The sequence below is a fragment of the Cryptococcus neoformans genome, chromosome 1 (assembly GCF_000149385.1).
Source record: "Cryptococcus neoformans var. neoformans B-3501A chromosome 1, whole genome shotgun sequence".
Classification (NCBI taxonomy): domain Eukaryota; kingdom Fungi; phylum Basidiomycota; class Tremellomycetes; order Tremellales; family Cryptococcaceae; genus Cryptococcus; species Cryptococcus deneoformans.
In genome coordinates this window covers 1,672,616-1,688,634 of record NC_009177.1, presented here as the reverse complement: position 1 = coordinate 1,688,634, position 16,019 = coordinate 1,672,616, and the positions used below count along the sequence as shown (strand labels likewise).

Below are 16,019 nucleotides of genomic sequence, written 5' to 3'. Positions count from 1 at the left end.
CGATGTCCGCGTATAATTTTATTATGCATTTCGTAATTCGTGAAAAGAATATAACCCAACAAACAAATCTAAACACGCTAAAAATATATTTTTATATGTGTAATTAAATAAAAGAGTGCGCGGCAAAAGCACATGCAAAAAGAGATGATAATAAGATTCACAATTCTATTATACAGGAATCAGCTGCGAAATCTTCATTTACACTTGGGGTAGCGGTCGGCCCTGAACATTCGTTAGCAAACAGTCTTTCTATAATGCTCTTACACTTACTCCAGTCGGGGGAGGCGGTGCTGGGACAGCACCACCACCCATGTTAATGGCTCCAGGTTGAGGAAGAGGCCGGGTACCGACCATAGGGGGCAAGGGAGGGGCCCAACCAGCCCAAGCGGGAACTCCAGCGGGAGGTTTAGGTTGCGCAGGGGGCTTCTTTTCCTCCTGTAACGCACGGTCCATTAGCCTCGAAGAAGCAGCTTTGGAATCATTCTTACCTTCTTCTCAGCTACTGGGTTTTTAGGCGGATTCACAGGGTAGGGCAAGATGGCCATCAGGTCCCTGCAGAGTCGGTTAGTTTATCCATAGCATCATCAAGCATGAACACTTACCCTGCAGATTGACGTCCTTTCATAAGAAGAAGTTCGGCAAGCTCCCTTGAAAGTCATATATTAGAAAGCACGCACAGCAATAAAGGCGCTGGAGACTCACATGTACAAAGCTCGCCTAGATTCTCGCAGATCTCCTACTTCTTTAAGCAAGACACGGACCTCGCCCTTAAGGCTACATCAGCGCGACAGTCAATACTATGAAGCTCCAAAATACTGACAGAAAGAGCCTTGGAGAAGTCGTCAAGGTATCCGGCTAAGTTGAAGCCGACCTGTTCTCGAGCAGATGCCTGAGCAGCTTGCTGAGTGAGCTGATGTTGATTGGAGTTCTGCTCCATGATATCGGCGGCAAGCTTCTTCAGGAAAGCTGCTTGCCCGTCCCCAGCGGTCTTGAGAGCATCCAGAATAGCTTGGGTCCCTGCTTGAAAGATCAGAGGCATACATTTCGTAACATTTCTGTTACTCACCGGGCTTCTTATCATCCGCTGCTGCCTTCTTCTTGGCTTCGTCCCTCTCGGCAACTAGCTTATCCAGAGCTTCGGTTATCTTCTTGTCTCTCGCTGCTTTGTCCCCTCTTCGTTTCTCCTGTTCCTTAGACTTCTCTCCTTCCGTTGCCTTCTCCGCTTGATGTTCCTCTGCGAGGGCGTCCTATTCCGAACTTAGAGGAGATGACGTTTGTTAGAAATGACGCTTACCAGAATTTTTTGCAAGTTGGCCAAAGCCTCCATATTCTGACGATGTCTTTCGTCTGCCAGCTGCCTTTTGGCCTCTTTTTCAGCAGCTTTCGCCTCCCGTTCAGCCTTCTCGGAGACGGCTTGTTCAGCAGCAGCCTTTTGTTTCACTACAGAGCGTCAGTAACTGGCAGAATTTTGGCACCTGAAGGATGACAAACCTGCAAGTTTCCTCGCGTCTTCCATGGCTTCCTCTGGCGTCAAACTGGGCGGTTTTCGTCCTTTTGTCAATTTATTAGAGGGCACCATAGGACCAGATCGTGTAGAGCCTTCGGCCGGGATCGCCCCTTCCTCCAAAGGTAATTCTTCCTCCCCAATAATAGAGCCTTCCGGTGTCGGAATCCCATGAATAGATGGGGACCTATTAAACCTATCGATAGACTTTTGAGAGCGAGGTCCAGAGGGCGCTGCAGGTTTATTAGATGTGCCAGGAACGGCTTCGCCCAAAGCACCATTCTGATGAGCACAAGCTTCTATAGGAATACCTGTAGGCAAACGGGCCCCATGTGGACAGCAAACGCTGCAATGACCCTTGCCTAGTTCAGACTCAGCTGGGGCACGGCTTGTAGCTCCATCAGTAAGCGACTTGGGAGCGACTGAAACGTTTGTATGTTCAGTCTCATCACTTGTGCTAGGAGAAGAAATCTTTTTGAGGGTACTAGGAGGGCGAGCACCAGGTGGCGGAGGCGACAAGCTTGGAGAATCTGGATGGTCGGAAGCCGGGGCAAGGCTCCTCACGGATAGGGCTCCAAAAGGCAGGGGTGCAGCAGAGGCGCCGGCCGTAGAAGGGGTATTCCTCTCGATGTAAGCGGTCCTTCCATCGGGAAGTAATACCTCTTCAAGAACCGCGGGTTGATGAGTGGAAGCCTGTAAAGATTCATGTGGAGGCATTGCAGAATGTACAGAAGGAGCCCGAGATGCTGCTTGAGATGTTAAGGCGCTTTCGCTTGGAACATTGTTGGCAACAATTTGAGGGTCTGCCATGTTACCTTCCGTGAAAGACGATATGGTTTTTTTAAGCTTGTTGGGTGAAGCAGAAGTGGGATGAGTGGGTACATGAATTGTCTGACCTCCGGACTGCGCCGTAAGATCTCTGCCCTCTTCTGCCAGTTCTGCCATAGTCGGGGGATGATCGACGGATTTAGGGTCACGCGAAGGTCTGACGCTTTCCTTCGATTTGTGTCTGCGAAGGATACCAGACGGATGTGCCCTATGTAGCCCCGGTGTCTGATCTGGGCCCGGTTGGGCAGCATGTGCGCTTGAAGCGCCTGCATCACCAAGGAAGGCAGGAGCCTTATCAGCAGCGCCACCCGAAGGGCTTGCGTTAGATCCTGAAGGAACATTCGCAAAATCTGTTGCACGTGGAGAATTATCTGAAGACAGTCTACACCGAAGTTTAGCACATGACGCGAAATAGAGATTGCGGTACTCACTCGAGACTTCGATCTTGAAGTAGCGGCACTTCTTTTGTGGGTATCCTCGGGTCCCAATGGACACCACTCTTCTTAGAGCCGTCGGTAGCAGCCGTAGGAACGGGAGGATCTAATTCCGTTAGACGTGCCCCTTCCGGGTCGATGTGGGAGTCATGTGCGCCATTCGACGTTGAATGATCCTTCGCAACGGTATCAGTAATGGGCAAATTCGACAATTCTGTAGGGTTCCCAGGTCTAGGGTGATTGGTATCCCAAGCATCAGCAGGTTTCTTTTCGTTTGGGGCATTGTTTACGGTATGGGCTAGATGAGGGCTATCGGCCGCAGACGATGGAGCCGGACGCATACCGACCTGAGAAGGAACGTGGCCGGCAGCAGAATTCGCAGGGAACCCCCCAGAGGCGTGAGATGGGGCCCCATCAGAAGGAGCTGAGTTGCCAATAGGGGCCAAGGGTTGTGAAGTATGTTGGAGTGACGTGCCCCTAGCATCGGCAGGAGTCGGGGGTGGAGTGACAGTACGAGTCTCATGCATAGCACTTTGATGAGGAATTGCTGGTTGAGGTTGTGCCATGATATTTTCGTGATCAGAATAATGGTCCTCTATATGGGCGGCCGTGGACGGGCGGTCCTCGGAAAATGCAGGAAGAGTGTTTATCCCAGTTACTGGACGTGCTGGATCGGCAAAGACAGCCGAGGGCGCGCCAGCAGGCAAGTGACCATGACCAGAGGAATACGCTACACTGCCTGCTACACTTTTTGGTTCACCAACAAAGCCATCGCCGGAAAGCATGGGACCTGCGGGACGCTGAGTATAGGACCGGGAGGTATTATGAGTGACGATAGGAGGCCCATTAACGTTCGGACGTGAAATGATCTGAGTCATTAGTGCACAGTTGCTACCAAGTGTAACTTACTTCTTCATGTTCTTCTCGAACGAGATGTGAAGGCTGTTCCCCAAAATCATGCACAGTCTGGATTGGGGACATGGATTGTGCAGAAAGGGCATGAGGTATGGTCAAGGGTTTGCCTGTCCTGGGGTTGATGCGTGTATGAATATGAGAGTCTGTATGAAGAGAAATCAGTTTGAAGCTATAGCCATAGTTCATATGCGTTGACTCACCGGCATATGGAGGATCCGGCATTCTTGCGGGAAGAATCGGTGCTGTCCCCCCTAGAGTGCCCTGTGCTAATGTGGAAAGTTGAGTTGGACCAATGTGCGATCCAAAAGGTACAGAACTGATGGCCGCTCCGGTAGGCATAGAAGCAATCACACTACCATCTGCCGTAGTCGCCGCTATAGTCACACGTGGAGCAGAATCCGCAGCAGTATCTGCAGCCACAGCATTGTTAATACTTCCGGCGATTGTTCCAGCAGGCACTCCACCAGAGTCTCGGCTTCCTTCCTCGAATATGACTTCTTTTTGTCTGCCAGCTGGACCCTCGCGAACGATTTCACGTTCTCGTATTACAGTTCTCTCATGGGAGCCATTAACAGTAGGGTTGGAAGTTTGATTAACAACAGGGGTAACCAAAGGAGTAGGCACGATGCTGTGCGCAGGAGTTTCCATAGATGATAGATTGGCCGGGGGAGAACTCGTGTCAGCCTTGATTGAGAGAATTTCTTCTTCCTCGTAGATCACAGTCTCTTTCGGTGCAGTACGTGCCATTAATTCCTCAACTAAGACATTATGAGTATTTCACATTAGTCAGAGTGTTTCAGTCATAATAGAAATGGACGGGCAGACTTACCTTTTTCCTGTAGCTCCGCTAATCTTCTATCCTGCTCCATGTTGACAACGTCCTCTTTGGCAATGTCCTCTTCCAGGGCGGCAGCAGGTGTAGTTGGAGTGGGAGCCGATGGAGCACCTTTGATGCCGTCGACAACCTTTCCACCAACCATAACTGTACCATCAGACAATATCCTGCCTTCTACATGAGTAGCCGAAGGTGGAGGGGGCGGAGGTGGCGGTAAACCGGGTGGAGTAGGAGCCGGAACGCCGCGGATGCCATCTATGATATCGCCATTATCGAGCATTACTGTACCATCAGGAAGAACATGGGCGTGTACATGCTTAGGCTTAATCTGTTCACGCAGAACCGCGATATCATCAAGGATATCTGCCAGTCGGTTCTGGGTCGCGAGGGTTCCGTCGGCAATCTGGTCGCTCATACCATGAAGATACCTTGACATTTCATTTTGCTGATCACCTTGCGCAACTGCAATCGTTTGTGCGTTGTCCAAAACTCGCATTAACTCATCATCTGGTTCAGCACCCATCGCGTAGAGAGTTGATGGCATTGAATTAGCCACGATCGGCGGATTCTGTAAGGAAGCATTATGTGAAGGTGTTGGTTGGGACGCGGTGACAGAAACGTGGACAGGCTCCGAGATGTGAGTCAGCGAGGCAGCCGGAGTAACAATCTCTTCCGTAAGAGCAGATGGCGTAGTGACGGTTGACTCCGTCGTGGTATTACCAAGACCAGTATCCGCGGTAGTTGTGTTACCATAATTGATAGGAGGAGGAGGACCCATGGGGCCTCCCCCAGGTACATTTCCATTTCTGTAGTGAGCAGCAGCAGGTAAACCATAATCACCAGTGGTACTAGTGACACCAGGGGGGAAAAATCCAGGACGACGAAGAGAAGGGTTGACATTCTATCATAAGTCAGCACTTAACTTACTTAAAGCCACATTTACTCACAGGACCAATAGGACCACCGTAACCAGGCAAACCCGGACGAAGACCAGGCATAAAAGGACCCATACCCTTATGGCAGGCATTAGCTTTTCAATCTTCAGGTGGAACAACAATGTGTACTCACAGGGCCAGGAATGCCCATTGGCCCAGGGAACATGCCCATGGGGTTCATGGGACCAGGAGGAAAGCCGCGACGGAAACTGTAGGAAACTGTCAACACCTCATTTACTTGCTTGTCTTCGTCTTACTAAGTGGTAGAAATGGGATCGCGAACGCCAGCAATCCTTGGAAGTGATGGCCTTGGCATATCGACCATACCAGGTCCTGGAGGTGGCATACCGAAACCAGGAGGAAATGGTGGGCGCATAGAAGGACCGGGCTGGGCATGATACGGTGGCATATTACGGGGAGAATTGACTGGAGTGGGAAGATTGAGCTGTTGAGGGGGAGGGGCCTGACGTGCTGGACCGCGAGCGTATGTTTCACCTTGATAAGGTTCGTAGTCATCTTGATAGTTCTCTTCGGTACGGAAAGGAACAGGAGGCTGATCAGGCGATTGTTGTGCGGTTGTTTCTTTGGCAGGATGAGGCATAGGTTCCGGATCTGACTGGACCGACGGCTCGTATTCAGTGACGGGTTGTTCTGCCTCAGGCTCATATCCTTCTTCATTGTACTCTGGCTCACGGTATTCCTGGGCCGTAGAATGCTGAGGAGCAGGTAGGGGGCCAGGCTGAGTAGATGTGGATATCTGATGCTGTTGACGTAAAGCTGTGTTGGAGAATTTAGGCCGTCCTTGAGGCTGGCGAGGGATAAACTCTTGAGGGGGCGTATCAGGCGGAAGACCAGAGAGTGCAAAATTATCGTCAAACTCCGGAGGAGGAATCTCACCCTCAATGAGTGATTCAGGTACATTGCTCAGAGGTCCCAGATGACTGTGTTCGTACCTGGAGCTCATACTATTCGCCGGCGCACGTCGACCTGGACCATCGAACTCACTAGAATACACACTTCCTCCACCACCGTACATGGAACCTTCGACCGTGCCTTCTGTCGTAGGAGTTGCAAAGTGACTAGCCAGATAGTCTTTTTTCTCCTCAAAAGTTGGCCTGTATTCATTGGCGGAATCACTATCACCCACGCGATTAAGCACCCGTTTGAGTAGATCTTCTAAACGAGCCAGACCAGTCCCGCGATCAGGTAGCTGGACATCGAAGCTTCTTCTTCTTTCAAGCTCTCGTGCCATCATATCTTGACGACCAAGGAGATCCTCCTGTCTTCCGATAAGAGTCCCCAGTAGATTTCGCAAATCGTCAAATTGTTGATTGATCACTTCTGGGATGATGAGAGGGGGAGGAGTAACAGGACGCGCCGTTTCCGTAGAGGAAGAGGAGGAAGAGGAAAAGGTGGGGGAAGAGGGGGGTGTACTGTCGTCGTCGCTGTCCTTTGAAGGAAGGGGTGGAGGAGAGTCACGTGCAGCCAGAGCCGACTGATTTTCGGCAATTTGATAGACTTTTCGCTCAATCCTGTCCAGCTGGTTCCCAATCCTTGTCGTCTGCCCTTGCTTAGCCTGCTCTTGTCCCTGTAAGAAATTCTGCCACACAGTGAGTTAGCATTACGCGGTGTAAGTTCTTTGAGCCCTAGTCACATACCAAAAGTCTATTTACGTCTGTGCCCTGAATGGCCTTGACTGTAGTAACTGACTCTGTGGAGCTCCATGATGATGAAGTCGGATCTGACGGAGGAATAGATGGAGATGGAGGAGACCCTTGCGGTACAGTGGGCGCTGGAATTCTTTCAGAGGGTATGGTAGACGCTGTTGAGATACTAATAGGTTTGGCAGACGTTATTGCAGACATTGGGGCCGCAAGTTTCGCAGAGAGTGTATGCCTTGAAGCACTATAGGGGCTGGCACCCGTATGATATGAACTTTGTAAAAGCCATCACAGGTCAGAAAGACAAAGGGCAAAAAAGGGGAGCGACTCACGTGGCTCCAACTGCAGTGACCATGTAGGTGCTTTGCGCTTGTCGTGAAGGGGCAGAGGCGTAAACACTCTCCCATGCGCTGTCATAGGATGTATGTTCCATCGCGGTAGCATAGGGCGTTTTCTCCGATGAAGTCTTACTGTCGCCATGAGTGTTGACAGCCCATTCGGTCTTTGATGGCATAGGAGCGGTGGTCGAATAATAACCTTCCATTTTTGGTCTCGAGACTGAGCTATCTGTGGATGAACGCCTCTCCAGATCGGCAAGCATATCGTCATCTGAATCAGGATGGCTTATTTGCGTCCATGCACGCGATCCCCGACGTGAACTAAGACGATCTGTGTCGTGTGATAATGCATTTTCAGAGAGAGATTCGTGAGAAATTGGGTAAGGGGATGCACTGGCCCATTCCGATGACCGAGGGGTGCGTGAAGGGGAGCGTAACGCGGTTACAGCTGACGGTATGGAATGGGCTTTGCTCGCGGCAGTAATGTAGTCATTAGTAGGTGGGCGAGACAAGTAACTAAAATGACGATCGCTGGGGTCTGTGCTGCCGTATGCAGATGATGATTCAAGAGGTAAAGGGGGAGTTTGCAGTCCAATGCCTGAGCTTTGATTGTGTCCTTGAGAAACATTATCAGAACCCCTGGGGTACATCCCTTGAAATGTTGGGACAGGCGCATCATGAAGTTGATATCTCTGAGGGCTGATCGGAGCACTTGCCACGTCTTCTCTAGCAGAATTAGAGCTCACCGAGCCGGCCAAGGCCGTTAGATACTGAGAATTTCGAGACGGCAACGTGGGCGGTGCTGTTTGATAAGATGAGTCGGTGGACTTTGAGCTTCTAGAAGTAGAATGGACGGGATTAATTCTGGGTGTCTGCATCGAAGATGATGAGGATCGTTTGTCGATAGGCACAATGTGCGGTGAGTCGCCAATGCCTTCATGACTTAGACTCCCCACGGCATCCCTGTATGGCTGTGTTGTCGCCACAGAACCCACGCCATGATCATGAATATATTCAACTGTAGTTTGAGGCGGCTGGACAGTCCAAGCTGTCCTCTCATTAGGCGACGCACCGGTCACAGCTGATTGAGGGATACTAGGCAATGGAGAGGATTCAAAAGGGTACTTGTCGCCGACAGGGCTGTACGGTTCAACAGTACGCATAGGAGTCGAAAGACCGACAGCAGTCTGCTCAGAATGGGAGTTACCAAAGGGTTTGTTCGTATTTTGAAATGTGGGGGTGTACGTTTCCGGCTTTGCATTATGACTCGATCCAGATGGTGAAAGTATTTTCTCTATACTGGCACTGGGTTTATGAATCTTCTGGCTTGCGAATCCAAATTCCAAAGGATACGCAAGGCTACCGAGCGTAGAAGGCGATTGTTGAGCCGTATGGTCAAATTCCGAGGGTGGAGCAGCCCGATACGTTGACACAGTATTACGAGAATGGAAGCCAGTAGCGGGTGACGCTGTCGAGTTGGCCTCCTTGGGGGTCTGGTAGGTTGACTTGGCTTCACCTTCATATCCGTTCAAGGGTGGTTTGATGTCACGCGCAAAGATAAAATCCTGAGAAGTAGGTGGTAGGACACTGCGTGTCGATAGAGGTATCTCACTAAGATCGGTCATAGTAGCGGGCAAGCGTTCAGCCGAGAAGGGTAAGTCATTGGCGCAGTCTTTGAGGTCTGCCTCACTAGCAACTCTCCTCAGACTTCTCACTCTTTCCAATCCTTGAGCGGCCAGCTTCCGGCTACCTCTTTGTACGATAGGGGCATGAAGACCTCCAGAGGTCTCGATGACGGCGTCATCGGTGGTATACAGCGGAGGATTAACGCTTCCACGGGGAGAAGGATGAGGCCGATAATTCTCTGCGCTAAAATGGGTAGAGGCGGATCCATCGGCATCACTGCCATGATCAGATGAAGAGCGATTAGCCCTAAGTGACATGGACCGGTTGGCGATGGGCGTTCGAGTGTGTTCAAGAACAGTCCAAATGGCATTTACCCAGCGTACCCGGTCTCGGGCTGTGTCGCAAGCCAGCCTTTCAACACCGTCGTCGTAGACCTATCACCACTTGTCGTCAGTGTTTGATGACAGATCATCATATGACCCACAAGTTTGAATGGATAAAGGCTGTCGGCTAGCGCACCTTGCCTTTTAGCTGCCAGAGCACCGATGTCTTCCCCAGCCTTGGGATTGTTGGGGCTATAGGTAGAAGCCACCTCTGTAGGTCTATGAGCATTTTCATGAAGGGGATAGGATAACTTACCATCGCAAAACTCCAGGTCCAGTGTGACGGTCGCCCTTCCCTTTGGACTGATCCAAGTCAACTCTAGCCCTTCGCTATATAAGCGGCCGTCAGCTTTGACCCATTCATAATCAGGTCTCATGTCTTCGTCGTGAACATTAAGATAATACAAAGTCCCTGCCCGAATAGGCTATGACGTAGAAATCAGTACTAATATGCCTCATTCGCTTCGGACGAACGATTTACCTCTCCTGCAAATTGTTTGAGTTCCGAAGGCGCTTTACAGTCGGATCTCAGAGAGCTTGATCTGGTGGGTGATTCATCATGGTCTTTATTGATCCCGTAGATATCGATCCGAGGCTGCACCTTATCATGTGGACCAGTCAGTTGCTCGTCCATCATTATATGAGCAAGGCCTTCTTGCATTTGCTGCCCACGAAGCTGCTGCTGTTGTTGATGCCTTTTCCTTCTCCTAATACTGACATTCCAGCCGTTGTCACCGCTCCTTAGAAGGGGGAGATTCCCCTCTTTGGTAATTCCAGATTTTGGAGATGGTGAGCCTGAGCGAGTGCGCCAAGAAGCAATCATAGTCCGCACTTGGGAAAGTGGCGATGAAATCTTGGGTGGTGGAGTTGGCGCAGGTGAATATGCTTGGAGGTTGGCCCCAGCTGGTAGTTCAGCCCGAAGAGAAACGGACGTTGTGTCAGGCTTGGGAGGTATAGGGGGGGCTGGGCCAGTTCTGTCGGGAAAAATGCGCGAAGGAGAGATGGCGGACTGTTGAGGCACCGGTGGCAATTCACCCTTTGTTGGTGTGGATTTGGACTCGAACATCCTGATAAGATCACTGGCTTTCTTCGGTGTCGCTGGCAGCGTTTCAGAGTTTGTCGCTCCCTTGGTTGGGCTTGACATAAGAGGATACTTGTTTGCAATTGCAGATGCAGATTGGGGGTGCGTATGGCTGCGATATTCTCCAGGGACCACGGGGCTGAGCTGACTAGCTGATGAGTTTGAACTTCGCTCTGTCCTCTCACTGACGGTGGACAAACGAGAAAGTTCTCCAGTAAACAGTCCTGTCTCTGGGAGGGTTGAGTTCAGACCAAGCATCGGTTGACGGAAAGGGACAGGATGATAAAGATTAGTGGTCGCACCAGGGTCAGAGATACCTTTCGTCTGAAAGGAAGAGATGGCGGACTGGGAAGCAGAAGCTGCATTGGCATTGGCCAGAGCGTCGAGCTCGGAGAGAACACCATCATAAGCGGCGTCTATCGTCGCAATTGACTGGCCGGTGTGCTCGGGGTGGATAAGGTCGGTAGGGGTGGCAGAACTGCTGAAAGTCGAAGAGCTGTATGGTGCTTCACGGAGTCCCGACCGTACTACCACGTTATCAGCCGAAGCGTCTTACTCATTGAGCAAGACTCACGAGAGTTGGATCCATGCGCTTGGGCCACCGCTGCTTTACCCACTGCGGCAGACGCGCTTTCACCAGAAACCCGAGTCCGGCTAGGCGGAAGCAAAGGACTAAGAGGTCTCTCAGAACACTTCGAATCGATAGGCCTTTGCGGAGAAGGCGAAGATGTCCTTATATCTGGCATATCTGCTTCTGCTTCTGTATGTTCGGAGGCGGTCTTGTACTCAATCTCTGCTGTTTCCTCCTCTTGTCCGTTGTTAAATGATCGTTTCGAGTCTGCGGTCCTGGGAGTGGCCCAAGCCGACGCTGAGCTCTTGGAATCATCAGTTGTCGATGTCGTTTCGAATGTCGATAGTAAAGTTGCGAAGTCGGGATGCGGGGAATCGGGCGAAGAGCGCCAGCGTTGGGGTGTTGGGGAAAGAGGTGGGTCGGGCATGTCGTGAGATGAGGTCGAGAATGGGCTACAAGGACATGTCTTGTGGATCGCGGGGTCAATGCCAGGCTGCTATAGTCAGTACAAGATACTATTGGGAATGGATGTCAGTGAGAGATGCTGGGCGTGAGGTCCTTGTATTAATTCATGTTGCCAGCGGGCTCTTTATCTTTTTCTGGCGGCTGCACCGGGATGATGGCGAGCACGGGCCCATTGTATGCGAAAGGTGTTGTGGTTGTTTCAGCACAGGGCGAGGGGAATGTGCGGTGTATGGCCGGGCAAGGATGGTTGTTCCGTTGGGTGATCCGCGTCCGCACTCGCTTTCATCTGGGACTGTGATTTTCTGTCCTCTCCAATCCGCCCTTCTCCCTCCAAGCTCCAGCCTCCAACTCCCACAACAAGCGCAATCCAGAGCCCACCACCCAACGCCGTGGACGAGGGTACAACCCACTCTCCTCTGCACCGTCGAGGGGTCCACCTGTCCGTGCTCATCACCATCAATTCCACTTGTGACTCATTTCCGCCCCACACAACCACAGGCGACAAGCTGTCATCCATCATCCATATTTAGAGCACACATACTATTCATCCCTAATACAGAGGTAGACGCGTTTGTCTGTATGATGCAGACGCGACTATATCGACCTGACATGGGTTATTAGTAATACGTCACAACTATACTCGTTGTATCGTACAGCACTCATCTACCACTCACTATTCACCACTCAGCATTTGCACCGCAATAACAATGTACGTGATTAATGGGCGCACAACGGGCAAAAGTCCAATGTTCCTTTTATGGACGGCTAAGAATAATCTATACTTCTATCATGTAAATGACTCGGATATTTGACCAGTAACGAACGAATGAAGTAATACAATAGCGGTGAGTATTAGTACTGGTACAATCGAGACCCGAAATTTACGTAATACAACGGAGGTAGAGGCTCGTTATTAGGACCAGCGAATCATCAAAAAATCTTGGATCATAATGCATCATGAAGGCTTAACATATCACCACCAGGTAGCAGAGATTAATATCAAGGATCTGAAGCATATGCAACTCTACATGTTCCTTTCCGGCTTGACCTAGTATCCGACTTACCTTCCCTCAGTACTACGTAGTACTGCCTGATTCCGGCGGTTCGAACAGATGCATGACACCTCGGAGATGCGCGCTTCATCTTCTCCTCGAGCTGCTAAGGTGCTGTGTATATCTTCTTAGCAATGGACGAGATGTCAATGGCTACTCCATTCAGTTACTTCAGTACGAGTACTGCGTGCGTGAGTGAAATACATAACCAACGTGCCAGAAGCCAGTCGCGTCTGACAAGAACAATTTCTATTTTCTATTTTATTGTTTTTCTCCAAGGTCTCCATCTTCCACCGACTGGTCGGCGAGGACATGCGATACTAAGGTTGAATTCACTCAGTGTCTTTGCCTCGATATCGTAATATAATAACACAATCTTCTTCCAGAGGCGAGCTAGTGATATGTCTGACATCGAAATAAAAAGTTCGCCGCCTGAGTCACCTGCAGAAGAGCAGGAGGAAAGAAGGTTAGCCGGGAGAAAGAGGGTAAGTAGGAATATCAAGACAGGTGTATGCGTGACAAGCTGATGGTATCTAGGCAAGAGCAGTGGATCCTGACGGTAGGAATTTGTTCAATAAAAGCTTTTCCATCGCTGATTGACAATTGATTGATTGATGAGTAGAAGAGGACGATGTTGGTTCATTCACTTTTAATTTCCATCGCTCTCGCGCTCACTGTCCGTTGTAGGATACTCAGGTCGTAAATAATCAGGATGAAGAGAATAACCCAAAGGAAGATGATGGGGAAGAGGGAGGTAACGCTCAAGCGGAAGGGGCTGACGAAGGTGAAGATGACGAGGACGAGGATGAGGACGATGATGACGATGACGAGGACGAAGATGATGAAGATGACGATGGAGGTCAGTGCTGAACGATCTGACAAGTATATGGGTTAAAGATCTTCTTAGAGCGACGTGCAAAGCGACGCAGGAAGCAGAAGAAGTTTAGATTCTTGGATGTCGAAGCCGAAGTAGACGACGAGGATGAAGAAGAAGATGAAGACAACGATTATGGAGACGGTAGGTTTATTTTCATAAACTATAAAGATCTTTGCTCATATTACATCCAGTTGCTGAGTTCATTGATGAGGCGCCTGAGGATGTTGGAGCTCGGGATGATCATCAACATCGCCGACTTAATCGTGTCTTTGGACGTAACGAAGAGGAGGATGTGCATGATATTGTACAGAGATTGAAGGAGAGGCATGCCGGTGCAGCGAGGTATAACGGCGACAGTGACGCAGTCCCGCAAAGGCTGCTTATGCCTGGTGTCAATGATCCAAGCTTGTGGAAGGTGGTTGTCAAGGTTAGTGTTTCTCAAACGGACTGCAATTCATTCCTTATACCTGGTATTGTAGTCCGGCCGAGAACACGCTATCTGTGCCTCAATTTTCCGAAAGGTTTTTGCACAACAGTACTCTGCAAACCCCATCGATGTCATTTCCGTCTTCTGCCGCGATTCCATTCCAGGGATGATCTTCATCGAAGCCCGCCAGTCCGCCTCTGTGAGCGCCGCTGTTAATGGCATTGTCGGCATATTCATGTCTAGGGGCGTCAACCTCGTTCCCATTGAGGAGATGGCACCTTTGCTCAAGATGAAGAAGAAAGATGTCAATCTCACACCAGGGATGTGGGTAAGAATGAAGAGGGGAAAACACGCGGGTGACTTGGCGCAGGTGGTGGATGTTGACCAGATCACGAGCGGTGTCGTTGGTATAAAGTTTATTCCTCGCATCGATCTCACGCCTCGAGAAAAGAGGAAGGAACGCATTGCCATTGGGAAGCCCGGTGGTGTTCGCCCGCCAGCTCGTCTTTTCGCATATGACGACGTACGAAAGATCTATGGACGACAGAGTGTGCGTCAAGGCGCTCAAGGCAGCTATCTGTTCGATAACGACGAATACGTCGACGGGTTCTGTATCAAGGATGTCAAGATCCCTGCAGTTGCGACGGAGGACGTCAACCCTACCCTTGAAGAGATCTCACGTTTCACCGGCGACGATGATTCTACAGCCAAATTCGATCTTTCTGCTATTGCGGACGCCAACAAGAACCTCTCGACATCTCTCCTTTTCCCTGGTGACAAGATTGAAGTTTATGAAGGCGAACAGACAGGGCTGTACGGTATCGTAGAAGCCGTGTCTCCCGACGTCATTGCTATCAAGGCGGAGGGTGGAGAGGTCCATGGCCAGACTGTTGAGGTTCCTGCACGAAGTGTTCGGAAACGCTTCGATGTTGGTGAGCATGTCAAGGTGCTGGGAGGAAAGCATACAGATGCGTCGGGTATGGTGGTGGAAGTCAAGGGAGACATTGTGACTTTGATGTCTGACCTGGGCGAGCAAGAGATCAAAGTTTTTTCTAAGGATCTTCGAAAAGCCGCAGACACCACCAATCTTACCGTTACGAAAGGTTTATATGACGTTCACGACATGGTGATGTTGGATTCAACAACGGCGGGGGTAGTGACCAAGGTGGAAGGAGGGTTGTTGAGGATCTTGGATCAAAACGGTGCTGCGAAGAGTGTTTCACCTGAGCAAGTCTCAATAAGAAGGGACAACAAGCGTTTTGCTGTCGCCACAGATTCTCAAGGAAATGACATGAAAGTTGGTGACAACATGAAGGAAACTGATGGGGAGGTGAGATTTTTATTACGGATGGACAATGATTTGGGTTGATCCATTTTGTACAGATGCGACAAGGAGAAGTCTTCAACATCTTCCGCTCCATCTTTGTGTTTCTCTATAACCGCGAATACACCGACAACTTCGGTGTTTTCGTTGCTCGTGCCAACTCCCTTATATCGGTTACTCCCAAATCAGCTGTTAACGACCTCACCAAAATAAATCCAGCACTTAATCAACAGCTTCCTTATGGCGGTGCAAGTCTTATGCCAGCTCCCACGGCAAATCTCAACAGGAACAGACTCATCAACACTCTTGTGGTTGTGACAAAAGGGACGAGTAAGGGATTGATTGGTGTCATCAAGGACGTACAAGGTGAAAACGCAAGAGTCGAGCTGAAACATAACAATAAGACCCTCTCAGTCAACCTCGCTTCGCTCAAGAGAAAAGAGTATGTGTCATTAATTGCTATGCGTTCTGGTGTCCTCTAGGCTAATGGTTTATAGCCAAAAAACTGGTGCGACCTTCCCTTTGGAAATGGCTGGAATAGCTTCTGCGGCTGGTGGTTATGGCGCTCGTCCAAATGCTGGCCAATACGATATCAACCCGTACGGTGGTGCGACAGCTATGCATCCCTCGATGGTGAATATAATTGTTTTTTTATATATCCCAAGTGCGGGCTGATTTTTTGGGTAGGGCGGGCAAACTCCGGCCTTGATGGGCGGAAGAACACCAGCTGCACGCTTTGGACAGACACCTAACCCATACGCTG

General features: G+C 50.2%; 2 protein-coding genes across 2 annotated transcripts in view; one reads left to right on the top strand and one right to left on the bottom strand.

Moving 5' to 3' along the window:
• Positions 1 to 198: 198 nt before the first annotated feature.
• On the bottom strand, positions 199 to 11,538 carry CNBA6030 (hypothetical protein; the record flags this gene model as incomplete). Its single annotated transcript, XM_772632.1, has 23 exons — positions 199 to 222; positions 271 to 435; positions 489 to 552; positions 603 to 647; positions 703 to 767; positions 821 to 1,020; positions 1,067 to 1,247; positions 1,295 to 1,440; positions 1,492 to 2,714; positions 2,764 to 3,635; positions 3,676 to 3,824; positions 3,882 to 4,439; positions 4,511 to 5,417; positions 5,464 to 5,529; positions 5,585 to 5,660; positions 5,709 to 7,051; positions 7,110 to 7,386; positions 7,445 to 8,468; positions 8,523 to 9,510; positions 9,561 to 9,670; positions 9,716 to 9,884; positions 9,941 to 11,067; positions 11,115 to 11,538. The coding sequence occupies 23 exons, from the start codon at positions 11,536 to 11,538 to the stop codon at positions 199 to 201; spliced, it is 10,203 nt and encodes a 3,400-aa protein (XP_777725.1).
• A 1,491-nt stretch (positions 11,539 to 13,029) lies between these two features.
• Positions 13,030 to 16,019, top strand: part of CNBA6020 (hypothetical protein) — a gene marked incomplete at both ends in the record, with an annotated part of 4,053 nt that continues 1,063 nt past the window's right edge. The window contains 10 exons of the mRNA XM_772631.1: positions 13,030 to 13,113; positions 13,166 to 13,187; positions 13,251 to 13,261; positions 13,316 to 13,487; positions 13,536 to 13,646; positions 13,697 to 13,932; positions 13,985 to 15,262; positions 15,316 to 15,698; positions 15,754 to 15,889; positions 15,944 to 16,018. Coding sequence (XP_777724.1) covers positions 13,030 to 13,113; positions 13,166 to 13,187; positions 13,251 to 13,261; positions 13,316 to 13,487; positions 13,536 to 13,646; positions 13,697 to 13,932; positions 13,985 to 15,262; positions 15,316 to 15,698; positions 15,754 to 15,889; positions 15,944 to 16,018 — 2,508 coding nt within the window. The remainder of the gene's footprint in view (positions 13,114 to 13,165; positions 13,188 to 13,250; positions 13,262 to 13,315; positions 13,488 to 13,535; positions 13,647 to 13,696; positions 13,933 to 13,984; positions 15,263 to 15,315; positions 15,699 to 15,753; positions 15,890 to 15,943; position 16,019) is intronic.